This window comes from Syngnathoides biaculeatus, chromosome 4, assembly GCF_019802595.1.
Source record: "Syngnathoides biaculeatus isolate LvHL_M chromosome 4, ASM1980259v1, whole genome shotgun sequence".
NCBI lineage: Eukaryota > Metazoa > Chordata > Actinopteri > Syngnathiformes > Syngnathidae > Syngnathoides > Syngnathoides biaculeatus.
Window position 1 is genome coordinate 1,480,593 of NC_084643.1, and position 26,148 is coordinate 1,506,740.

Genomic DNA, 26,148 nt, shown 5'->3' on the forward strand with positions numbered 1-26,148 from the left:
TCCAATTCAAGGAAAGGGACTGACAACGCAGTACACCAAGATTTGACTTTATTTCATTTAAAAAAATAAATAGTAGACTTTCAAATGTATAAAATACAATACTGTAGCAAATGAACATTTTGCTGTTTTTTTTTTGTTTTTGCATCAGTCCCTTTTGGATCCAAACGCCAATAAAAAAAAATTATATATATATTTTACTACGTTTAAAGTGTGTCGTCGTCAAATATGGCAGTTTATTACAAATATATCCACCGACGAAATACAGTATGTATTGCCCAAATCCGGCCAGCGCAAGAGAGTTTAAGAATCTTGGCACTGTGATGTCACACCGACGAAACGAAAGAGTTGAGAGGCGTCGTGGCCTCAGTGCAGCGTGTCCAGCAACCTCTGGTAGGTTTCCCGCTCCCGTTTCAGGCTGTGGTGCTTCCCCACGTAGGCTTTTCCGTTCCTTATCACGCGGCCTCTCAGCTCGCGATCTGACAACAGCCTCTGAGACTGACGTACAAATTCCTGCCGGGGATGGAGGCAAAAATTAATCTCATTTAACTGCCAAATGCCGCTTGAAGCCTGCCATTGAAGTCGCCCGCGGAGGTTTTAAAAGCGAAAAAATATTACAAGACATGAGAGTAGAATGCAGATCGAGGTATTTGCATTGATGAGTAAATACTTCAAAAGGATTGAGCTATTTGTGGCTCCGGGCCCAAATCAAGTCCGCTGGACTTTTTTCAGTTTATCCCATAATGGCTGTCACTAGCAATTTTCTTATGAAGAACAAACTCCCAACTTTGAAGACCGTGAGCCGCCATCTGTTACAGAGACCTGCTGGGTGGGAGAGCGAGGATGAAAATTAGACCAATTAAAAGATGATCAATGTTTAGTGACGGCACCATTACTTGACACATGGCGCGTCCCCACCGCAATCAATCCATGAACCTAATGGCTCACAGCAGACGGAGACGCACTCCAGCTCACCTCAGCCCATCCGGCTCACGGGACCCCACATACGGTGAAGAAAATAAGTATTTGAACACCCTGCTATATTGCAAGTTCTCCCACTTAGAAATAAAGAAGGGGTTATGTCCACTGTGACATAGATAATTTAAAAAGAAAAATCAGGAAATCACAATGTATTATTATTATTTTTTTAACTATTTGTGTGATACAGCTGCAAATAAGTATTTGAACACCTGAGAAAACCAATGTTAATAACTGGTACAGTAGCCTTTGTTTGCAATTACAGAGGTCAAACGTTTCCTGTAGTTGTTCACCAGGTTTGCACACACTGCAGGACGGATTTTGGCCCACTCCTTCACACAGATCTTCTCTAGATCGGACAGGTTTCTGGGCTGTCGCTGAGAAACGCGGAGTTTCAGCTCCCTCCAAAGATTTTCTATTGCGTTTAGGTCTGAAGACTGGCTAGGCCACACCAGAACTTTGATATGCTTCTTATGGAGCCACTCCTTGGCTTTCCTGGCTGTGTGCTTCGGGTCATTGTCACGTTGAAAGACCCAGCCACGGCCAATCTTCAATGCTCTTGACTGAGGGAAAGAGGTTCTTCCCCCAAATCTCACAATACATGGCCGCGGTCATCCTCTCCTTAATACAGCGCAGTCGTCCTGTCCCATGTACAGAAAAACACCCCCAAAGCATGATGCTACCACCCCCGTGCTTCACAGTAGGGATAGTGTTCTTGGGATGGAACTCATCATTCGTCTTCCTCCAAACACAGTTAGTGGAATTATGACAAAGTTCCCTTTTGGTCTCATCTGACCACAAAACTTTCTCCTATGACTCCTCTGTATCATGCAAATGGTCATTGGCAAACTTAAGACAGGTGTTGATGTGCTGGTTTAAGCAGGTGAACCTTCCTTGCCATGCATGATTTCAAACCGTGACGTCTTAGTGCGTTACCAACAGTCACCTTGGAAACTGTGATCCCAGCAATTTTCAGGTCATTGACAAAATCCAGGCATGTAATCCTGGGTTGATTCCTCACCTTTCTAAGGATCACTGAGATCCCACGAAGTGATATCTTGCATGGGGCTCCACTCCCATTGAGATTGACCTTCATGTTTCGCTTCTTCCATTTTCTAATGATTGATCCAACAGTGGACCTTTTTTCACCAAGCTGCTTGGTAATTTCTCCGTAGCCCTTTCCAGCCGTGTGGAGTTGTACAATTTTGTCTGTGGTGTCTTTGGACAGCTCTTTGGTCTTGGCCACGTTACAAGTTTGAGTCGTAGTGATTGTATGGGGTGGACAGGTGTGTCTATGCAGCTAACGACCTCACACAGGTGCAGCTGATTCAGGATAATCATGGAATGGAGGTGGACTTTTAAAGGCGGACTAACAGGTCTTTGAGGGTCAGAATTCTAACTGATAGAAAGGTGTTCAAATACAAAGCAGCTGTATCACAAATAAATTGTTAAAATCATCACATACGATCACATTGTGATTTCTGGATTTTTCTTTTTAGATTATCTCTCTTACAGTGGACATGCACCTACGATTAATATTTCAGACCCCTCCATGATTTCTAAGTGGGAGAACTTGCACTATAGCAGGGTGTTCAAATACTTATTTTCTTCACTGTCTTCCTAGTCCAAATTCTGTTGCTTTGCAATATTCTACCTTTCAGTTCCAGTTTCGCTCTGGCGCATCTGTCTGAATTACACAAATTACAAGTCTAGTACATACTGAGTTAAAATGGCTAAGAGACCGTCAACGATGAGGCACACACTCATTGCCGGTTGTGGCTTCAAAGCAACTTGTTAGCAGAAACTACTCAGTGGGATGGCAGCAGGAGCTTTTTGACCAAAGCCTTCACAGTGTAAATCAAGCGAGTCAGTATTGAAGCTTCATGTGTGATCGGTATTTTTGTTGTATACCTGAGGGGAAGAGTATAGTAGACCTGTGACCTCGTGCTGTACCACAGCTTTATTTCCCGGAATATCCCTGGCCACCACAGGGACTCCCAGATCCATTGCCTGTCGGCAGGACAAAGCGTTAGATTATTGAGTCGTCTCAGACGCGGCGCAGGTCATTGCTAGATTCCTCACCATCGTAATAGTCTTGTTACTGCTGTCTTACGTGTGTTGTTTAACAGAAGAGGATCTACGTGTGTGACCAGAGAGCAAATCTCGCAACTTTCTCTACAGGCATATCTTGCACATTCATCCGTGACAAAACACCTGGTCATTATTAAGAGGAGTCAAAATCTGCAAATTGTGTTATTTGAACTATATTTATTATGGAGTACAGAATGACTCATACAGAACTCAGTTCCGGTGTGACGGTCTGAGCGCTCCTGGTGCGGAAAAGTCTCCCTGTGATTAATGCAGATGCGCGTATATTTTGTAAACATCCGGCCAGTCTGAAACATCCCCATCCATGCTACATGTGTCTTTCGACAACTTGTCAACTTTTGTTTTAAGGTTAGGTTAGGGTTACGTTATAACGTATGTTCGCTCCCTCTATGTAGAAGAAGGGGAACAATGAGACCGGGGGATTTCCTAGTAAGCGTCTGCTACGTACCCAGAGTTCCCCCCTTAGTAACGCATGCGCATTAATCACAAGGAGACTTTTCAGCACGGGGGAGCGCTCAGACCGTCACACCGGTCAGACGTTAACGTTCCTAAATCACAGCCATGAACACTGCATTCCACTGGGGCTTTTGGATTATATCTTGGCATTATTTTTGCAATGATTTTACAGCACACATTTAGATACTCCACTGTTTGGTTCTTTTTTTTTTTTAGCAAGTATTCTATCCATTTTGCGCAAAATAATCCCACCGGAGTTAGACCCACCATGCGTGACAAGTGGGACCGTTTTCTTTGACACCACCAAACCTACTGTACCATTCCGTACCAGCCAAATGTTTCCATGCATGTGATGTCGGGCTGGAAATATTTCATCATGTGCCATTTAAAAAGTGTACTCAATTATACAAGCTAGCTAACTATTGGAATAATCATTATTAATGAGATTTTTCATTCTCCTTCAAATTGAAGATTCTATGTCAGCTCATTCAGCAGGTTGACACAAACATGCTAACATAGAAATGAAACCTGTTTTGAAGAGATGTGTGGGTTTAAATCAAATCAGATAATGTTTGATGCTGTTTTCATTGCATACAATAATTAGTGTTGCAGTTCCCTACGAGGCCTCAAGGTGTTTACCTCCAGGATGGCTGCCGACATCCCCTCTGAAATGGAACTGTTGACCACGGCAAAGCACCTTTTCATGGCAGCGTGGAGCTCCGGCTGGCCCCTCTCCCGGGCCAAGAAGACCCCCGGCGTTCTGGAGAAGCAGTTCTGGCGTGACTCAGGGCTCACGAAGGCATGAATGACGGTGAGCAGCAGCGACGAGCTCACAGCAACAAACGCGGCTGCGCTACTCGTGATATGTACAAGAGCGCCTGAAATCCTACGGTCAAAAACTAAAAGATGCAGCTATTTTGTTGCATTCACTTTTGAACATTTTAGGAGGAAGAAAAGCAAGACTCTTGAGCAGCCTCCCGAATCCCAAAGTCTTTACACTGTGCAACTGACGATCAAAATTTAATGGCCACTTACCTCCTCACAACAGCTTCGACTTCATCAGTGAGCACAGGATCGATCTGGGAGACAGAAAAGCTTCAGAACCATTAAGAACGCGAGGACAAAATAGACAATGATAAAGTTGATGACTTCTACAGAAAGTAAATCAGTTTCAGAAAATCAGCTTTTTTGGTCTGTTTTTTCAAGAGATTGGGGTCAGCGTAGGGTGGATGGCCAATCTGATTAATTGCAATGTGGGATTTGTGTGCATTAGCTTAACCTCAGAAAAAAAAAAAAAGTCACATATCAATTTGGGTCAAAGATGTTGCCAAGCAAGCTTTTCCGTTACAGGCCCATGCCGTGTTAAATTAAACAGGAGCACAAGTGTGGTAACATTTAAGAACAGATCCATTTAAAAACACAGCATTTTAGAATCATACTATAATCAGGGATTTTGCAGTCATTCTGCAGTTGTGCCAGGAGCGGTCGGGATAGTGGTGCAAAATTTTGGGAGAATAATTACCGTAATTTCCAGCCAACGAGCCGCGACTTTTTTCCACACGCTTTCAACACTGCAGTTTATGCGGTGATGCAGCTAATTTGTGCATTTTTTTTTTTGCTAACTGGCGCAAGGGGGCACTTGAACGGAAAAGGTAAGAATGAGACTGGTGGAAGTGACTTTTACCGGCCCTGTTAGCACTGCGCTAGCGTGTTGCTGCTGTGTTACTGTTGTGTTTCAGTGATATTTACCGCTAAGTTTTATTTTAACCGGCCCTGTTAGAGTTAGTGCTAGCGCGGTGATAGCGCTAGCGCGGCGGTAGTATTAGCGCTAACTCTGTGTACCGTTTTTCTTTGTAAATATCTTGTTTCAATGTGGGAACTTGCGGCTTCTACACAGCTGTGGCGTATGTATGTACCAAATGGTATTTCCTTTACAAATGTATTCTGTTAGGCTTGTAACCAGGTGTGCTCTGTAGGCCGGGAATTACAGTACACTTATTAGGTTTATTAGAGTGTTACTGCAACAAATAAAGAAGCGTGCTCGGAACAATTTTCATTCAAGTGTGGAAGAGCATGTCGTCTGCGGTGCAGTGACAGAGGAGTGAGATGTGTCATCAGTAACAAACTGACCTGAATTTTCCTCCTGCGGATTTGTGGCGCACCACAACACCTTGGGCAAAGCATGTATCATTTTATACAGTCACTAGTCTTTTTTTAGATGTCATGCTTATCTTATAATGCAGCTTGAAAATGCTGATTTTCGGAGCTGAACACCATTTTGGGCAGATGTGACAATCATACAAAACACTTTTTCAACCCTCAAAACCAAGAAACAAGAAAGTGTCCAGTGTGATTCAGGCATGTTGAGACTAATCATACATCTCTGCTTCAATTGAATCTTTTTTTATCAAAGAAGAAGACAAAACAGAGGCGACTGCTGCGGCAGGAGACAGGAGAGAAGATCTTGGCCAAGGCTAACCGTAAAGTAAACAAAACTCTTCCTTGACAATATGCTTTGAAATGGAGAACCGTCAGAAATACTGTACACTGATGTCATACAAAGCAGTTCGGAAGGTGATAAAGATGCAGTGTGACATCAATGAATGAGTAATGGAAAATGAATTTGGGGAGAGAAAAAAGAAAAGAGCAGCTGCTGCTGTTCGTGGATGCACTGCGACTTTGTGACTTCACAATTCAGGACTCTGACATTACTGTGCTATGACTTTTGGAAAAACTGCTTCAGGATCAAATTCCACAAGATCCATTCACTGTTTGAAGGAATAATATAAAGGGCAGAAACAATGTGAGAAACGGGGCAACAAGTGATTTCCGTCATTTGACAAGTCAGCCAGCGCTTCTGCATATCTCTGCTCATCCATCCGTTGCATCGAAGAAGACGCACAGCTCTGCCGTATACATGACTAGCTCGCTAAGCGCTCATCTGAAATATGCAATAAGCAGATGGCAGTTAGAAACAAAAGGGAATTGAACAGGCACAATGCCCGATGACTCAGCCTGCTCGAAGACGATTTACGCTGAGTGCAGGATACAATTGCAGCGAAATAGTGAAAGCGGAATAACGACGACGTCCAATCAGCAGCCACCTGAATATGGAACTAGGTTAGTGCCACTAGGATTTGAATTTGAAATGTAAAGTGATCACATTTTCAATAGTTGCTGCAATTCACTGTATGAAATTCAACCGGCTACAATTCGCTGTCTAAAAATTCACTGTCTGTGCCACCAGGCAGGGTTACTTCAGGTCAGAACCAAACAGCCAGCCAATCGCATTTACGTTTTCTTAGTCACATGACGTCACATACTAAAAAAGTGTAACTGGATTGGCTGTGGCTGTCTGGTTCTGACCTTAAGTAACCCTGCCTGGTGGCACAGACGGTGAATTTCAGACGGCGAATTGTAGCCGGTTGAATCTCCGACAGCGAATTGTAGCCAGTTGAATTGTTAACTTTGGAAAAAGTTACACTGAAATACAACTATTGAAAATGTGATCACTTTACATTTCAAATTCAAATCCTGGTGGCACTAATCTACTTCAATACCTGAAGGCCTTGGTATAATCCACGAGTAATAGCACGATCGTGGTGGTGATACATAGAGAAAATGTTGGACAAAAAACACACAACTGGACGTTTAAAGACACAACTGGACACCTAAGTGCCTGTGTACTTACCCTTGGACCAATTATAACAAGCACATTCTGGGGATTCTCATTATGCCAGTCTGGAAGACAAAAAACAGGCAAATATGGAAGAGGAACAACAGCACCTAAATTTTTCTTTTGTCGTGTGTTCGGAATGTGAGGATTTGCCTCTGGTGAGAAATTTATACCTTAAAAAAGCAGTGTCAATGATGTAAAACTATTTTTTAAAAAATAATGTTTGATTTTGAAAAGATGGTGGCACATCAAAAAAATTATGAAAATTCCCATCAATTGGATCAGAGTTTTCAGATTTTTTTCCCCTATGGATTTGATGATAGCATCGTCAACCACAGATCAAAAACCGTCTTTTAATTCATAAGCCTTAGCTATGAGCTACAATAAAAACAGCTTTGCAATTTCGTTGATTGTGAAGATAAGCTAAGAAACTCATTCCCTAAAACGAAGGGGGTACCAAAATTCACAAGTGCGTATGTATGAAGTACCTGAAAAAGTCTCCACTAAATAAAGAGGGTCCTTGACTCTTCTGAGGCCGCAGATCAACAGGAAGACACGGAGCCGTTCCACATGGCCGCCACTTACACCTGGAAAGGGGCCAGGCGCAAAGAACGACAGTGCTAAAATAACAAAACGCTGCATAATGAAGAGCCAAAGTACTGGCAGCTAATGAAAGTGATACATCAACCAAGGTCACGAAGAAAAGAAGACAGCAGTGACAAATGTGTTTGCGCAATTCCCCGAACAGAGTTGTAACGCTCAGCGGGGAAACTGGGAGGCGTCGGATAGGCTGCGGCCTAATCACTGTATTAAAAAAAAAAAAAAAAAGTCATAACTACACAGCCACAACGTGACAGTGTCAAGAGCAGCGGCGGACTGCTGCAAAACGAGTCACGGTGTCAAACTGTTTGGGGAAAAAGTACCGAGTCAGCTCTTTTCCCCCACGCGTCCGACGTTGGATGCGATCCAGAGATTATTTGCAGGAGAACAATGCCAATGACTGCTGTTCAGCAAGCTGACCTTCAAAAGGCGTAAATCCTTAGAACCCAAGCACGCAGCCGACTTACTGCATGAATTAGAAACGGTTGCTTTCCCCGTCGTGCGTCGGAGAAGCGCTGTCCGTGCAGTGACAGTTCGGAGTTGATTTCCCCAACATTCACTACGTTTGACCCATTAGAGCTATTCGGCTTTGTCAGAAATAAATACAGAATGAATGTCTGGGATCAAGTTACGTGACCTAGCAACAATAATTGACAAAACGCAAGCAAACTCCAGAAATGGCAATCCCTCAACATTAGAAAGGGATTAGCATTCCCCTAGATGTTGGTAGTAAGAGTATATTGTAAACACACCCACTACAAAGACGCACAGCGACACGATAAAAGTAGCTGACCACGACATTCGGGAGAAATCCCCTGCTGCCAGTTAAGTCCAGATCAGGAGGCTGAGGCAGTTGTTTAAAGCTATTAGAGAGGATCTAAACATGACAGCACGGAGTCGGGGCATTGACCCTGATCCTTGGAGCCTATTGTCAGTGGAGTGCCTCATTCTCTCGGGAAGGCCTTGTGTTGATTTTTTTTTTTTTTTTTTTTTTTTTTTGGGGGGGGGGCATGTAAAACCACATTAACACAGAATACATTTTAACATCACAACAAGGTGCGTTAAAATAATGGTTAAGAAATGTAGTGGAGATCTGTCCAAACAAGCAAAAATCTTGCCGCAATCCATTTTCTCAATGGGGATAAGAATGTAAAGCATGGCTAACAACCCCACCCACCACCCTTTTGCGCAGTTTTCACTGAGCTCGATGAAAAATGTTTTTGGTTTGTTTCCCTTTGACTTCAGAAGGGCTTTTCGTACAATCCGTGATGCGCCGAAGAGAAGATTAGATTTGTCTGCGTATGCATGAAAGTGGTCTTTACTTGAACTGCTCAAATTAATCTCTCCCCTTCCTCCCCAATCATGGAAATCGTTTGTGAGGATTTAAAATGATGACACCTTATGTCATAGCAAGAGAGACATTTTGACACTGTGGCAAGAATAAAAAGCAGCAGCTGTGATCAGGTAGAATACTCTATTCTTTCTGGCAGACAACCTAAAGTGCAGGTCTTTGGGGTTAATTCATGCCCGTTTCAACAATCATAAGAAATGCGTTTGAATATGTTTGACATGCAGCCAAAACAGTCAAGCACTTATCAAAAGGACAAACAGATTCACTCATAAGTGAACAGACCAGAATCTGGATTTAGAGTGTGAGTCATGGTGCCTGAATTTTATTGTTCTAATTGATGGTTGTAGTGTTAGCAGACATTAATACACACAGACAAAATAAAAACCGTACTTCAATTTATATGAATCACCTGCAACCAACTACATCAGCAAGATGTAGGGCAAAAACGGCATCCATGGCAGAGTTTCAAGGCCAAAACCACTGCTGACCAAAAAGAAAGTAACAAAACGCCACATCTTACTTCAGTCACTCACGTTTGAAAAATGTACGGGTGTGGTCAGTCATGCCCGCAGATATAAAGTTGCGGGTGTGTGTCTTGTTTTTTAATTATGAGTGTACCCCTTTAAGAGCGGAGGGGGGCGGTGTCAGGTAAACTAGGAAGTAGAAGTAGGCTGAGCAGCAGCTGTTTGTTAAATATTAAAAAAAAGACGTCAGGCTGTGGTTCACTGCGCTGGATCGGATTTCATGTGCGCTGAGAGTGTGACAAGTGCGCAAATGGCAACTTAGAGGAAATATTGGTCAAGACTACACAAAATAAGCGGCGTCTTTTAATATCTTTGTATTTCTACTTGTTGTTGTTTTCGTGCTCAACTGTGCAGAGTTGCGTGTGTGATGGCACGCAGGTGCGTACGCGCCCATCAAATCACAACGACTGCTACTTTCACACCAAAAAACAGAATGACTTTTGAGGATGATAGATAATATATGAACTGACAAGATGGAATGTGAACTTTTTGGAAGGTCTGCTTCTTTACATTTGGCATAAATGAGAAAAAGAATATCATACTGACAATCAAACATGCTGATGGGAGTGTTATGTTCTGGGGCTGCTTTTCTCCTTCAGGACCTGGACAACTTGCTGTGACTGATGGAACCCTTATTTCTGCTCTTTACAAGAAAACCCTAGAAGAGAATGATTGGTCATCAACAAGGTAAAGAGTACTTGGGTTCTGCAGCAGGGCAATGATGCAAACCACACTAACAATCAACTCCTGAATGAATGAAAAAGCAAATTGAAGGATATGAAGTGGAACCTAGTCAAAGTCAGGAATTGAATCTGGTTGAAATGCACTGGCATGGTCTTCAATAGGGCATTCATGCTGAATTCAAAGAATCCTCTAAAGAAAAGTGGGCCAGAGTATCTCCACAGAGATGTAAAAGACTCATTCCCAGTTCTAGAAAAGGCTTGATTTCAGTTGTTGCTCATACGAGTGGCTCCACCACTTCTTAGGTTTAAGAGACCATGACGTCTTCACACAAGGCCATATCGCTTTAAACGTCTTTTTCCTTCCGAAATAAAATCAGCATTTGAAAATTGGATTTCATGCTTACTTGGGCCATCCTATTTGATGATCTTAAAAACTAGAGTGGGGAAAACTTTGCAAAAAAAAGTTATATTAAAAAAGAATGAGATTCTTTTTTACTGCAACGTACATGTACATCATTTAAGCAAGACTACTCTGAGGAGAAGGCTCAAATCTGATTCCACCTTAATGAATAAAATTACCATTTAAAAATGGCATTCTACGTTTACTTTGGCTATCATTGTCTGGTATTTGCGTTTGTTTGATGATCTTAAACATTAAAATGTGTGTGTGTGTGTGGGGGGGGGCAGCAAAAAAAGTTTCATTTTTTGTAAAGAATCTGAGAAATTTGTGAAGCCAGTTCTTTTTCATTCCAATGTACTGTAATTTCCGGCCTATACGCCGTGATTTTTTCCACACGCTTTCAGCCCTGCGGTTTATGCGGAGATGCAGCTAATTTGTGCATTTTTTTTCTACCGGCCGCAAGCAGTCCGGCCCTGTTAGCGCTGCGCTAGCGTGTTACTGCCATGTCTCGGTGATTTTCACTGGTATTTTAACCAGCCCTGTTAGCGCGGTGCTCGCATTATCGTTAGCATGGCGGTGCTTGCGTTATCATTAGCACGGTGGCGCTAGCGTTAAACTCTGTGTACCATCTTTCTTTCAGCATTTGAAAATTGGATTTCATGCTTACTTGGGCCATCCTATTTGATGATCTTAAAAACTAGAGTGGGGAAAACTTTGCAAAAAAAAGTTATATTAAAAAAGAATTTGAGATTCTTTTTTACTGCAACGTACATGTACATCATTTAAGCAAGACTACTCTGAGGAGAAGGCTCAAATCTGATTCCACCTTAATGAATAAAATTACCATTTAAAAATGGCATTCTACGTTTACTTTGGCTATCATTGTCTGGTATTTGCGTTTGTTTGATGATCTTAAACATTAAAATGTGTGTGTGTGTGGGGGGGGCAGCAAAAAAAGTTTCATTTTTTGTAAAGAATCTGAGAAATTTGTGAAGCCAGTTCTTTTTCATTCCAATGTACTGTAATTTCCGGCCTATACGCCGTGATTTTTTCCACACGCTTTCAGCCCTGCGGTTTATGCGGAGATGCAGCTAATTTGTGCATTTTTTTTCTACCGGCCGCAAGCAGTCCGGCCCTGTTAGCGCTGCGCTAGCGTGTTACTGCCATGTCTCGGTGATTTTCACTGGTATTTTAACCAGCCCTGTTAGCGCGGTGCTAGCATTATCGTTAGCATGGCGGTGCTTGCGTTATCATTAGTACGGTGGCGCTAGCGTTAAACTCTATGTGTACCATCTTTCTTTGTAAATATCTCGTGTTTCAATGTGGCCACTTGCGGCTTTTACACAGTTGCGGCGTATGTATGTACCAAATGGTATTTCCTTTACAAACTGGGTGAGGCTTATAACCACGTGCGCTCTGTAGGCCGGGAATTACGGTACATAGTAGTATCATTCAGGCAATACTACTCTCAGGAGAAGGCGCAAATAAACTCTCCTCCTTCAGTTAACTATCATCCAGATATTAGTCAGTCACCCAATGACAAACAATGGTGTGATTATGATGAGAACAGTACTATATGAAAGTACAAACTGGTAGGTTTTAGATGATAGCGGTGAAAGGAAAACACTGGAAATCATAATATGGTGCTTTTTCCTTCGGACTGAGTACTTGCGCGGAATTCAGACTTCCAGAATAACAAATGAAGAGGCTTTTAGCAATTAGTTTGACTCGCAGCAGTTGTGACGTGTAATGACAAATGGCCTGAGACTGGAGCGCTAGTAATCAAGTATTCCTCTCTGTTCACAGTGCTGAGGTACCAGCACGTTGTAGAGTCCAAGTTAAAGATGAATGCATCGAGTACATTCACCATGCAAATTTTAGCTGACAAAACAGTTGCGCTGCAACTAATTTCTAGGGTATACTTGTACTATTACTGTTTTATGATGTACCTTATGTCTCATGTTTATGAAAGGCATCTGCAACTCAACGAAATCTGTCAACATGACCAACTTGGCCAGCCATGTGGTGTTTACACTCCACAACTGAGCCACTAAACACTTAGCAACAAGTGTTTGTTTTCTTTGCACTCTGTAAACTGTTTGCACGAGCGTGACTTTGTGTAGAAAGGGTATCGTCATCAACTACAAACCCTCGTTTTTGTTTGTTTCCTTTGTTTTGTTGTATTTGAACAGTTGATCGACAGCCTTTTTGACATAACCAAACAAAAGGAGAAAGAGTGGTTTCCTGTTCTGTCTGAGTAATGTTTAGATTTTTGCTTTTGCTCATCAGTTTTGCCTGGGTCGGACTTTGGTGGGTGTTGGTAAGGCAGGGAGGGGTTTAACATGGAGGTGCACACCACGGAGCAGTTGCAATCAATTCCCGGTCTTCAGCCTCAGCACCGCAGCAAATCTGGGCTTGCCAAGGGCGTGGTTCCCCCCCAACTCTCTTCGCCCATACGCAAACGCTCCCATGAGCAGCCTCCAGACCTGTGCTTCATCTGCCCGAAGTACTCCATGCATATATGCCTGGTATCTCATTCTGTCTGTTGCCAGTTCGTCACACTTTGTCATCACGTTCCAGCGTTCTTTGTTCCATGTCACTGACTCATTGGAAGCTTAGACCCTGCCTTGTTTTTGGACCTTGCCTTCTGCGTCACACTAGGATAAAGGGCAAAGTTTATAAAACTGTGGTGAAGCCGGCCATGATGTACGGATTAGGGATGGTGCCTCTGAAGAAACAACAGGAAGCAGAACTGGAAGTAGCAGAAATGAAGATGTTGAGGTTCTCGCTCGGACTGAGCAGATTGGATAGGAATAGAAATGAGCTCATTGGAGGGACAGCCAAAGTTAGATGTTTTGGAGACAAGGTTAGAGAAAACAGACTTCGATGGTTTGGACATATTCAGAACCGAGAGAGTGAATATATTGGTAGAAGGGTGCTGAGGATGGAGAAGCCGGGCAAAAGACCGAGAGGAGGACCAAAGAAAAGGGTGATGGATGTTGTGAGGGAGGACATGAGGACAGTGGGCACCCTCTAACAGGACAAGCCGAAAGACAAAGAAGACTACTTCTGCGTCACGTTTTGGATACCGTTCCCTTTACAGAATACCCGTCTGTGTACCGACCTCTGCCTGCAATCAAAATCCTCTTCTGGAACTGTCCTTTGTTTGTGGAGTCGTGCATTTTGGGCCCTATCCTGTGTTCTGCCCTTGACAGTGCCAGCTCATTTCTTTCTCGCTTGGTGTTCACTGTGTGCAGTTGGTCTCAGTTCTTTACTGGAGCCTGTTTTTATTCAAATGTTTTTGTACAACTGTCTGGCATTATGTTTTTGTTAATACAAACTTTAAATCATTCCGTGCTGTCCTACTGATTTGAGGTACCTGATTTCCGTAAGAATTCTGACCAGCTGAAATCTTCTGCTGCTTGCGTCACAACACCTTTAACATAAAAGCAGTTGAAGACCAAAATCAATTTCATGAAGCTGTAAAAGTAAATTCAGGCATATTTACAGTACTGTACGATCGATTGGCCACCTTCACAAAAAGAGGCTTTAAGTGGCAATGTGACAAGACACTAAGAATTTTGAAAATCAGATGATGAGTTGCAGGAAAATGTTTATGGGTTGGGGAAAATTTTGAGAATGTTTTAGTATGAAATTTCCTATAGAAAATCAGCTTAAAAATACCTTCAAATTACCATACTTTCTGGACTATAAGCCACGACTTTTGTCACATGCTTTCACCCCTGCGGTTTATACAATAATGCGGCTAATTTATGCATTTTTTTTCTCACGGCCGCCAGGGACGCTCGAGCAGAAAAGGTAAGAGTGACACAGGTGGAATATGTGTCAAGGAAGACGCAAGTTTAATGTAACTTTGCGCTTTGTGCATGAATGAAATTAGCAAGAACAGACCCTCATCATGGAAAATGCAAGAAGAAATGCGTATGACGCACCTTTTAAGTGAAAACAACAGCGGGAAGAACTGGAGTAATGTAAAAAAGATGAAAAAAGCTTTCAGAGGTAATAAAAGCAGGTGGCCTGAAGCCTGTTGCTGCTGCGTCACAAGCACTGTTTGGAAAGAAAACCTAAGGTATATTCTTAAAACTTTGAAAACTCTGTCTATCGTCTTTCTTTGTAAATATCTCCTGTTTCAGTGTGGACACATACGGCTTATAGACAGGTGCGGCTTATGTATGTATGCTTTTTCCTTTAAAAATGTACTGGGTGAGGCTTATAATCGGGTGCGGCTTAAAGTCCAGAAATTACGGTAGACGAGTATATGTAATGTTTATTATTCCTCAACATATTTCTTTGGCCATTGAATTTTGTGTGCTACTTTGGGAAGCCCTTCTCTGAGCTGACAATTGACCCCTCCGTGGATATTGCGCAATCCGCGTCACTGACCAATCAGAGGCCAGAGATCTGCATAGACCAAAGCCCGTTTTTACTCCCGCCATTTTCTCTGACAACATTGAATGGTCCAGAATAGGTTTAGTTAGCGTTTTATCGCGTATTTGGGTTATTTAACAAAAAATATGGTTAAGAGGTGTAGTCACGGACTTTGTAATAGTGACGACAGGTATCCTGAAAGGCTAGTTGGTGGAGTTCGATTCGTACCCTTTCCAAAACCGAAGACCCAGTACGAAAAATGCCTTCGATGGATCAAACTTTGTGGAAGACCGCATCACCAACTAAATCCATCTAATATCAACCGGAACACATATGTTTGCACGAAGGTATGCCCTATATTTGATTTTCAATACATGCCTCGTATAAATGAATTCGAAGTTCTTCGCTAGCATAACACTGCTGCGTGTGAACGATTGACACATTTATTCTTTGTTGAGCGATATTTAGCGATGATCGGACTGCACAAACGTATTGATTTCTTGCTGCCTCACGGCCGAAGCTTAACCAGACTGTGTTTGCACGAAGATATGCCCTAAATTTGATTTTTAATACACGTCTCGTATAAATGAATGAGACGTTCTCCGCTGGCATAACATTGCTACGTGTGAACGATTGCCACACTTATTTGTTGAGCGATATTTAGCGATGATCGGACTGCACAAACATATTGATTTCTTGCTGGCTCGCGGCCAGAAGCTTAACCAGACTGTGTTTGCACGAAGATATGCCCTAAATGTGATTTTTAATACACGTCTCGTATAAATGAATGAGACGTTCTCCGCTAGCATAACATTGCTACGTGTGAACGATTGACACACTTATTCTTTGTTGAGCGATATTTAGCGATGATCGGACTGCACAAACGTATTGATTTCTTGCTGGCTCGCGGCCAGAAGCTTAACCAGACTGTGTTTGCACGAAGATATGCCCTAAATTTGATTTTTAATACACGTCTCCTATAAATGAATGAGACGTTCTCCGCTAGCATAACATTGCTACGTGTGAATGATTGAATGAAATCAGAAGCATGGCGTCTCTCTCAGTTAAGAATGTATTGTATTTAGAATCTATAATATATCGTTGATTTGAATGAAATCAGAAGCATGGAGTCTGTCTCAGTTCAGAATGTATTGTATTGTATTTGCCATTTTTACTGTTTGTCTTACGTGAGCGCACGTGGCGTGATGTCACTTCAGGAGGCGTGGTTAAGTGCCCTGTACGGAGGGGTCAATTATCAGTTAAAACTACCCACCAAGAAGCTCGTAGAAGATGAAATTCTGAGCAGTTCTCCAAGTCTAAGCGTCACTTACCCTTAAAGCTCCACATAAATAGTGCAAATCAACACTATTCGTTAGAAGAGCCGTATGGACAGTAGATCACGTGCTTAAATCAACATTTGTTCTTTTCCTTTATTTGTTATTTTGGAGGTATTTGATTTGCTCATTCAATGTTTTTTTTTTTTTTAAGTAAATGCCACAAATACGACAGCCACTTGTCACGATGCTATTTTTTTCCATTGAATATTTCGAATGCAATTGTTTTTCAAGTGTAGCATGTGTGTGTAAATATGTACAGTATGTTTGAATTTGGAAAACTTGCTGGCAAGAATACAAAATGAACACGATTATGTACACCTAACGCTCAAAGCAGACAACATGGGAAAGTTACTGCACTTGAGCTTTCTTAACATTAGCATGCGATCCAAAAGTGCAACTTCGCATTAGTGAAACGAGGAAAAATTGTCAAAAGGTGATTAAGCGATGCACACATATGGCGTGAATTTTTATTTTTTTTTACTTACCTTGCGGCTGGACAGAGATTTTGCTAGTCTGGGAATGCTTTGGGACAGACAAAATTGGAAAAAATAACATGGGTAATAGTTTTCCATTTTGTCTGCAGCACTTATGATTATGATGAAGTACAGTAAATGCTTCATAATGTTTTGTGCGAAGGAAATGACGGACAAGGCGATTATCTTGCGCTGTCGAGATTTTCCAACTGAATTTGCCCTTCAAAAAAGATAACGCGAGAACGATTGGAACTTCCACATACAAGATCAAGAGTAAATAGAAAGGAAATTGATTTTGTGTTATCGCACATGACCCATTTTTTTCTGTCAAGTAAAAAGTGTGACCGTGACTAAGTACGTGCCCTGTCAACGTAATAATACTTGCGTTAAATAAACGCAAATAAAGCACGCAGCAAGCCACAATTTACTGCTAGAATGCAAAATAAAACAATCTAATATTTTTTAAAATGCCAGATTGCCACGGGGTGTGCATTAATTGTCTGTGTAGTACAAACCTTTATTTGTTTTTATTAAAGTAGTCAGGCTACTACTGTTTGCTAATGCACTATAAATGCAAATAAATAAATACATTAAAAACAGCATTTTATATAAATTAAAATACCATCTAGAGCATTCATTTTAGCCACATATTTGTTCCTTTTAACTTTGTGTGAGCATGAAGAATAATGCATGCTGACAGTAAACATAGCGGTGAATAATTTATCACATGAATAAATCGCTTTTTAAGAGGGAAATAATTGTAACTGCTTGGGGGCGGGGGGACCCGTAGACTACAGAACTAACGGTGAAGCAATTACTGTACTTTAAATACAGCAGATGGTCCAATGCAATTTAGAAAAAGTAAATCCCTACCAAATATAGCTCTGCCTCTTTTTTCAGTTTGTCCGTGAACGCGACCGCAAACCTGTTCGAAGAATACAATTTGTCACTTACCCTTGCAGATGCTATTTCAGTTTAAAAAAAAAACAACCAAAAAAAAAAAAAACCTTGCTATCAATTTGCCTTAAGCAGCTGCAACTATCCCAACAGGAAATGAAATGCAAGCAGCAAGAATGGCAAAGCATTTGAAAGCAAATTAAGGCGATGGGGAAAAGAAGCAAGACAACGGGAATTCGCTTGCATGAGTGACTTTTCCAGAGGCCATTAGGCTAACAAAAATGACTTCATTTCATAATCGTCAAAGCGCTAATGGGGGATTGCGTGGATTCAGACGGTTTTAGCTTTAAGACCTCCCACAGGCCCCTGACTTTTTAAACGACAGACGCCCTCTGTCGATTTGAATCTTAACAGAATAAAGACGACAATGGAGTTTTGACTTTGTCGCACCTGGGAGATGCGCATCCGCCACATCAAAGTAGAGCTCAGCGAACACAGATCGTTATTGAATCCGAAAGATAACAAAAGTGCCTTTGAGTGAAACTTGGGGAGACATTAAACACCACGTCACATGCTTCTCTGACCTGTATGGGTTGTTTTCACGCGACGTTGGTTCTCCAACACAATCCGTTCCAGAAGGCTAGTTGAAAACCAAAACGTTCGAAAACCAAAGCACGTTTTCCCATTACAATTAATGGAAAATGAAATAATGCGTTCCAAGCCTAAAAAATGGTTTTTAAAGCAATTTATTTTAGCTTTTCCTGATAATAAACTATATAGTAGAAATACATGCATAGCTTAAATACTTTAGAAAATCAAATCATTTAAGAAATATTTTATTTTTTTGCTTAAAATGTATGGTTTAGCCTAGTAATCACTGCGAGTGCATTGCCAAATCTGTAGCGACTCGGCCCCCAGCCTTGCAAACCTCTTTTTTTATTAACAAAAGTCCAGAATAACTTTAAACAAGCAATAATGGGGGGGGGGAACAAATTGTTTTTTATTTGAAAATAAAGTACGTAACGTAAAAAAAAAAAAATAAGCAAAGCAAAAAAAAAACTCAAAATTTTTGTTCGAAAATTGATTTGTACAAAAACCGAGACGTTCGAAAACCGAGCTACCACTTATTTCACAAAATTCTCGAATCTTTCAAGTGACTAACAAAAAAACGATCTTAACTGTAATGTTGGCCTTTTGAAAAGAGTGTCGATTAAGCTTGTTAGCTTAGCTCAGCGACACATCAGCACGATGGAGGGTGAGACCGGGCAGCTTGATAGCAATTGGGCAATCGTCCACAAAGCCAAGTCTCGGTGAAACACAGAACCGCAGAACGTCCAAAGTCTTTCGTTGGAAGCGTTAGACCAGAGGTCACCAACACGGTGCCCGCGGGCGAAAGGTAGCCCGCGAGGACCATATAAGGCGCCAGTGAGGTATGTTCTAAAAATACCATAGGTCACAAATTGTTAGTATTATTTGTGCTTTAAATTCTGAATCTGACTTGCTCACGTGAATTAAAATTTTAAAATACCTGTAATGTCATTTACTACAATAAATTAAAAGAAAAATATTTTATGTACGTGAAATGAACCAAGTCTGAATTTTGCCGCAAACAGGCGAGGCTTTGAAGAGCGCGCCGACGAGCAACTCTCGAAAAAAGCTTCAGCGGATTGGCGAGAGTTGTGAAAAAAGTCAGAAGAAAAGTTACAAGAAGGCTCTCTGATGGTTAGCAAGTCCTATCTTGTGTACTTGAGTCCTGAGACGCCCGTGAAACACAAAAACACAAACCGTAACCGAGAGTATTCCATAGATCTCCACATGGGGTACGCGTTGGGTTAAAGAGGTTAAATGGCGGCGCGCAGTGGTTTGGCAAAAAAATGTGACGTCAGTGAAAACAACCCATTACTTGCAAGGCAATGTATGGCAGAACCACGAGCAAGATTTCCTTTGCCTTTCCGTGATTTTTCCCCTCCTTTTTTTGCCCGCTGCCAATATTTTCTGTGATGTGTCAAACCAAAGATGATGCGATTCATAGATTTATCATAATATCACCGTGCTTTATGTAGAACTTTTTCCATAACCACACGTCTCGTCTCAACTTTCACATCTTCATTGAGGTCTGTTCCGCCAAAGATAATGCCGAAGGGTACTCGGATGTCTGTTGTGAAGGTTACACATAGAGACATTTGTTCAGGAATATACGGGAATGGTAACGGCGTTCCTGATATTGTTCACGTTTTTTACTGAATGACACAATAGATTGAAAGAGAAACATGCGCTTTACCTAGTAGGAGTCTGCCTGCTTTGAAAAGATGAATAGCCAGCGCAGCCTCAATTTGAGGATTTTGTGAAACCAGGTTTGCCACATCAGAAGGAGACTCAAATTCCTCTACATGTCTGAGCTCACATGTGTGTCCTGCTGATTCAATGTAAGACCTACAAATGAGGGGAATTAAATGCATACACGTCCAAGGAAAAGTAGGAGCCACCTTACTAGTTTCAAAATGTTTTTGTTTTTTCACCCCATATTTCTCACACTTCATTTTGGGCAATCAAAGTCAATTTGAATACCTCACGTAGATAACCCATGTCAATGAAAAATGAAAGTCTCTAAATTATGATTTTATTAATTAGAGGGGGACTCCAAACCTATCTGGCCCAATCGGAAAAGGTCGTCTTCCTGCTTGTAAAATCACAAATGACTGTAATTTCCGGCCTATAAACCGTCTTTTTTCCACACGCTTTCAACCCTGCGGCTTATGCTGTGATGCGGCTAATTTGTGCATTTTTTCTAACGGCCGCAAGGGGGCACTCAAGCGGAAAAGATCAGAGTGAGACCGGTGGAATATATGTGCCGAGAATGTGACTTTTACCGGTATTTTTTTTTTTTTTTTAAACCAGCCCTGTTAGGGCTGCGCTAGCGTTAGGGCTGCGCTAGCGGGTTGCTGCTGTAGTACTGTCGTGTCTCAGTGATTTTTACCAGTACGTTTTTTTTTTTAAACCAGCCCTGTTAGTGATGTGCTAGCATGTTGCTGCAGTATTCCTGTCGTGTCTCATGGATTTTTACCAGGATATTTTTTTTAACGGCCCTGATAGCGCTGGACTAGCATTAGCGCCGTGCTAACATTAGTGCCGCGCTAGCGTGTTTCTGCTGCGTTACTGCCATGTCTCAGTGATTTAGGCATGTTTTTTTTTAACCGGCCTCCATAGTACTGTGTTAGCATGTTGGTACTGTGTAGCTGCCGTGGCTGTTTTTTTTCTTTTACCGGTATGTTTTTGCGTTCGTGCTATTGATTCCTGCTATGTTAAGCTAAGCTAAGGTATTAAAACTTTGAAGATTCTGTGTACAGTCTTTCTTTGGAAATATCTTGTTTCAATGTGAGTTTCAATGTGGGTACTTGCGGCTTTTACACAGGTGCGCCTTATGCATGTACCAAATGGGATTTCCTTTACAAATGTACTGGGTGAGGCTTACAATCAGGTGCGCTCTTTAGGCCGGAAATTACGGTAACTGCCACGAACCACAGCTTTTGGAAAGTGGAGTTCAATTTAAATGGCCACATGCTGGCTTGTTTACAGCCAAATGTTTTTTTTTTTTTTTTTTAATCAAGAAGTCACTTAAATAGAATGTGTCAAAGTGAAGTAGGCTACAAGATCTACAAAAGAAATAGATCATATCACGACCCAAACCCATTCAAAAACAACTCCAGAGAGCTACAAACAGTGCACCGTTACGCACAAATGGAACCTTTCCGCCAGTGAAACGAGGTGAAAACCATTGCTGACAAAAAAAAAAAAAAATGATGGCAAGAAACATCTTGATGATACTGAAGACTTTTTGGAGAAACACTCTGTTCACTTGGGAGCAAAAACTTGAACACTTGGATGGTGTGCGGGCCGTTGCAGCCATTAGAATAACACCACCAACAAACAGTCACCTGGGGCTGCTTTTCAATTCAGGACCTGGACGATTTACTGTCATTATTTCATCAATTAATTCTGCTGTCGACCAGAAAATCCTGCCTGGGAATGTCTTGCCACCAGTGTGGGTCCTCGGATTCAAGTGCTCTTGAATTATCCAGCAGGACAGTGACCAGAAACATAACAGCAGGTACATCTCCGGCAAATGAAGGTTTTGGAGTGACCAAGTCTGGATTTAAATACAAATGTTATGCTGTAATAAGACTTTAAATGAGGGGGAAAAAAATCATGCCAAGAAGAAAATTCCTCCACAGCGATGCTGAAGGACTCATCACCAGTAAAAATATCTGTTATTGCTGCCAAGGAGGCACAACCAGTTCCAAGGTTCTGGTGTTTACTATTTTATTGAGGGCTGGATAGTTTTGGATTTTCTTTTCCCCCTTGAAGAATAAAACCATCATTTAGAAACTACTATATACTACTTATAATATTTTGTTTGTCTTTCTGCAATTTTAAATTTGGTTTGACGAGCTGAAAAAACCTGAAATCAACAAGGAGGCAATCACTTTTTTTTACAGCACTGCCATGGCAACATGACGTGCAGATGCAGTGCATATAAATAGTCTACACACCCCTGTTCAAATGTCTGGTTTATGATTTGGAAAAAATAGACCAAGGCAAATGATTTCAATACTTTTTTCACCATGAATGTGACCGATATTCTAGATAACTCAATTGAGGGGAATGGAAAAAAAAAAAATGAAATAAAAATGAGAGTGCCATTGCACAAGCATGAGGACCCTCTGATAACTGGGGAGTGTGACATAGATAAGCTTGAAATTCCAATGACCGGATTTCATACCTATCGGCAGAAAAATGTCTCCAACTCACAAACGTGTGGAGGATTTTAATTCATATTTGACATGTTTACTGAACCACCATACAAAGAATACTACATCCCAAATACTAGAAAAGGTTGACTTGTGTGTCGGGCCCTGTTGTCGTACAAGAAGAGCTTCAACTACTGGGGACAAATTCCTCGTGTTTTTGACATATTTGGAAAATAAATATGATTCTGATTCTGAAATAGTTCCAAATATAAGTCGGTGTTCATTCAAAAACCTTCAGGGCCAAAAAGAGCATCTTAGAGGTTTTCTTCTGGGATGTGGGATGTAATAGTCTGTATGCATCAGTAAATGGCACATCCATCCATTTTCTTAGCTGCTTATCCTCACAAGGGTCGCAGGGAGTGCTGGAGCCGATCCCACCTGTCAACAAGCAGGAGGCGGGGTACACCCTGAACTGGTTGCCAGCCAATCGCAGGCCTCACCGAGACAACCAACCACACAATCACACCTAGGGGCAATTTAGAGTGTCCGATTAATGTATGTTTTTGGGATATGGGAGGAAACCGGAGTGCCCTGAGGAAACCCACATAGGCATGGGGAGAACATGCAAACTCCACAGGCGGTTCAGGGATTGAACCCAGTACCTCAGAACCGTGAGGCCACTGTGGTAAATGGCACATATGAATTAAAATGAGTTGCAGATGCTATTTTGTGTACAGACCTGAAATCAACCTATTCGAATTTCTCTGGCTTATCTACATCATTAGCGAAGATGTCCGTTGACCTCTCAACTGCCAAGCCGGTGCGGTCCACATAACAAAATTATGTGCGCTTACAAGACGAAACAACCAATCGTAGGAGAGCTAAATATGGACAAAGCAGATTAAAAAAAAAACTGCTTTAAACAGAAGTAGCTGTCGACGGGAGGAGGCTTTTATGGATGCTCTGAGGACAAAATCAAGGTGTTTTTGGAAAGGCTGTTGACACTTTTATACTTAGTCCATGTTCGAGAGTCACTCCATGAAGGTCTAAATAGCCAAAATCCAGGAGCTTTCACTCCAAATAGTGGCAGGTGTGTGTGCTGACTCCCATTTAGTTTGAATATGATGAACGCAGGCACACTTGCACACCGAAGCGACCACATTATCGCCGTTGAAATCGAAAAGATTTATCTTTTGTCCAAATGAGTTGTATAGTAGGTCGCCTGAATGGAAGAAAACATTTTGAAATGATTTAACTGGGTCTTACATTTCTATTTGACAAAAACCTGGCATTTAAATAGGGATGTGTGACCTTGTTACAGGACATAATACACTGAAAACGAAGACGACCTCAGAGGCGCTACCTCAGTTTTGATGATTGAAAACGATTTCAATGCACTTCGCACAATGCTTGTTAATAAATTTGAGTTTTTAATACAAGAACTTATAAAGTATTAAAGCTCCACTGTCATGAAATGCATGATTTTTAGTATATTAAAGAAAAAAAAGGCAGCCAGAATGGACCCATCTGTTTTTTCACCACAAAACTTGATTTTGACATATATGGCTTTTTGTAACTCCTGCCATGAAAATCCTCTCGAGGGAATTGTTTTGGAGAAGAAGCAGGAAGTGACGTTAGTAGCAGACGCACACTCAGACGTATGTTTCTACTAGTTTTACCTGTTGTAAGGTAGATCTTTGTACCTTCGTGTTAGCCAAAATGCTGGCTCATTGCATTACTGGATATTGTTCGAACACTCGGGAGGATGGATTTACTCTTCATACTTTTCAAAAAGACCCGGTTCGTGGTGAAAGATGGATGCACGGGTAAAAAGGACGAGAGCTTCGTGGGTTCCAAATGACAGGTAGGTGTGTAGAGCTACTAAAAAAAATAGTTGTGGGGAACGGGGACATAATCCTCTCAGAACATAACAAAATATCCACGTACGTGAATCAGTGATGCTGAATTTGTCGTCGCTCGCGGCTGAGTGCGCTATCGTCGTTGCCGTTGTTTATTGCTCGGGTGCGACGAGCCACCGTGCATGGGCCGTGGCATTGTTGTCGCTCGCGGCTGAGTACGCTACATACTGAGACGCTCTCCGCTCATATTTTTTTCCATATAGACATTGAAGTGAATGTTATGTGTTATTCATTACAATATCTTTTTTACAATGTTTATAGGCATGACAGTGGAGCTTTAAGTATTACACAGTCGTATACAACTTTAGTTTTTTAAACTGTATTGGTAAATCTAAGGTCTTTGACACATCTTGCGTCAACATTTTTGAATATGCATTTTTGCAAAACAAGCATATTTATGTCTTACGGCAATTTGCAATGTTAAGAATTATTAAACAGTAGATTGTGGTGGTTATGTATGGTTTTAGAGACTGCGGACACCTGAGAAATGAATTCCAACCCTCTACATGTAAAGAAAAGCTACCCTACAACAGCATGCCAGCACGTTTCACTGTGTCAAAGCATCTCACAGAAGACACAAGGTAGGCGACTCCAGTTTAGAGCAAAACGCATTCACACTTCATGCGGTTACAGTAATGGCCCAGTCAAATGCAGACCAAACTGACAATCTGCGGCGTCACACAAAAACCGACTCAGCGGCAACTATTTTGTATGACGAACGAGCAAACATTCCAGCGGAAAGATGTTTCAAGGTGGTCGAGATGTACCTCGTACAGAAATTACAGTTGTAATTGTACTTTACACAGTGGCTCAATACTTCAGCACAGAACTTTTTAGTTTTTCAAGAAAAAAAATAATACAACCATGTTTCATTATCGTCCCTGCGAAAAAATGTATCAAGAAATCTATAGAATTTGTACAGAACAACTTGTTCTACAGAACTTTAGCTGTGATTTCCTATTGAATTTCTACAGAACAATAGAATTTCCATAGAAATTCTATTGCACTTGGGTCCTGAAGTTCTATAGTTCAACAATATGTCAACTGCAATTAATTTTTGGAAAGCCCTGTTAGGAATATTAAGGTGAATTAAAAAAAAAAAAAAAAAGTTTTTCTGGACACAAACCAGTTACAAGCAGAAGTACCGTACAAGAATCTGTGGGAGTGGGGACAAACCAAGGCTAGAATTTTAACAACAGGTATGGATCAAGCTTGGGGTTAACAATGACCTCTGCTCTTTTAAATCCGATCTCGCCTGAATTCTCATTGCATGAGCTCAGCTGCAGCCAAACTACGGTAGGGGGTAAAATTACCTGATTCGCTGAGCTGTGGTGTGGTTCCCTGATTTGGGCTCGAGACAAGCGATAAAAAGTAATTTCATGGTTTCAGTGACGGCTTCGTGCCTGCGCAAATGCATCAATAAATAGAAGGGCAAGCAAGCCCGTGTGTGCTAACGTTGCAGGCGAGCAAGCGTGACGGAACAGGTTTCCCGGAGGCTTACTCATGACTTGTGAATTTACCTCAGCTTTCAGGACTGTTTACGTGTCCGTCTGCCATTTGGGTCCCAGGAAACAAAGCTTTGCAAACGGATGACGATACGGCCTCCAACTC

The 26,148-nt window shown here is 41.6% G+C and overlaps 1 protein-coding gene and 1 long non-coding RNA gene across 3 annotated transcripts; one reads left to right on the forward strand and one right to left on the reverse strand.

Annotated features, from left to right (window-relative positions):
• Nucleotides 1-19: 19 nt before the first annotated feature.
• Nucleotides 20-26,051, reverse strand: glt1d1 (glycosyltransferase 1 domain containing 1). 2 transcript variants are annotated; one of them, XM_061816116.1, is made up of 12 exons: nt 25,851-26,051; nt 20,152-20,303; nt 19,920-20,025; nt 17,847-17,898; nt 16,986-17,022; nt 14,154-14,210; nt 7,705-7,803; nt 7,232-7,281; nt 4,576-4,619; nt 4,180-4,300; nt 2,887-2,985; nt 20-510 (listed from the first exon to the last, which is right to left on the reverse strand). In XM_061816116.1, exons 1-12 carry the CDS (start codon nt 25,952-25,954, stop codon nt 364-366), a joined length of 1,068 nt encoding a protein of 355 aa, XP_061672100.1. In that variant the 5' UTR covers nt 25,955-26,051; the 3' UTR covers nt 20-363. The 2 variants fall into 2 exon arrangements, with proteins under 2 accessions (XP_061672100.1, XP_061672101.1); XM_061816117.1 differs by lacking the exons at nt 19,920-20,025; nt 20,152-20,303 and having other exon boundaries at nt 21-510.
• Nucleotides 4,219-25,155, forward strand: LOC133498879 (uncharacterized). Its single transcript, XR_009794485.1, has 3 exons — nt 4,219-4,351; nt 10,291-10,378; nt 25,005-25,155. It is a non-coding gene; the product is annotated as an uncharacterized LOC133498879 (long non-coding RNA).
• Nucleotides 26,052-26,148: the final 97 nt, after the last annotated feature.

Coding starts and splice junctions, on each gene's coding strand:
- glt1d1 (XM_061816116.1), bottom strand. CDS start 25,954: ATGCATTTGCGCAGGCACGAAGCCGTCACTGAAACCATGAAATTACTT. Junction 17,023..17,846: donor AAGAGGCAGAGCTATATTTG/GTAGGGATTTAC, acceptor TCTGTCCCAAAG/CATTCCCAGACTAGCAAAAT. Junction 7,282..7,704: donor TTTAGTGGAGACTTTTTCAG/GTACTTCATACA, acceptor TTTGTCTTCCAG/ACTGGCATAATGAGAATCCC.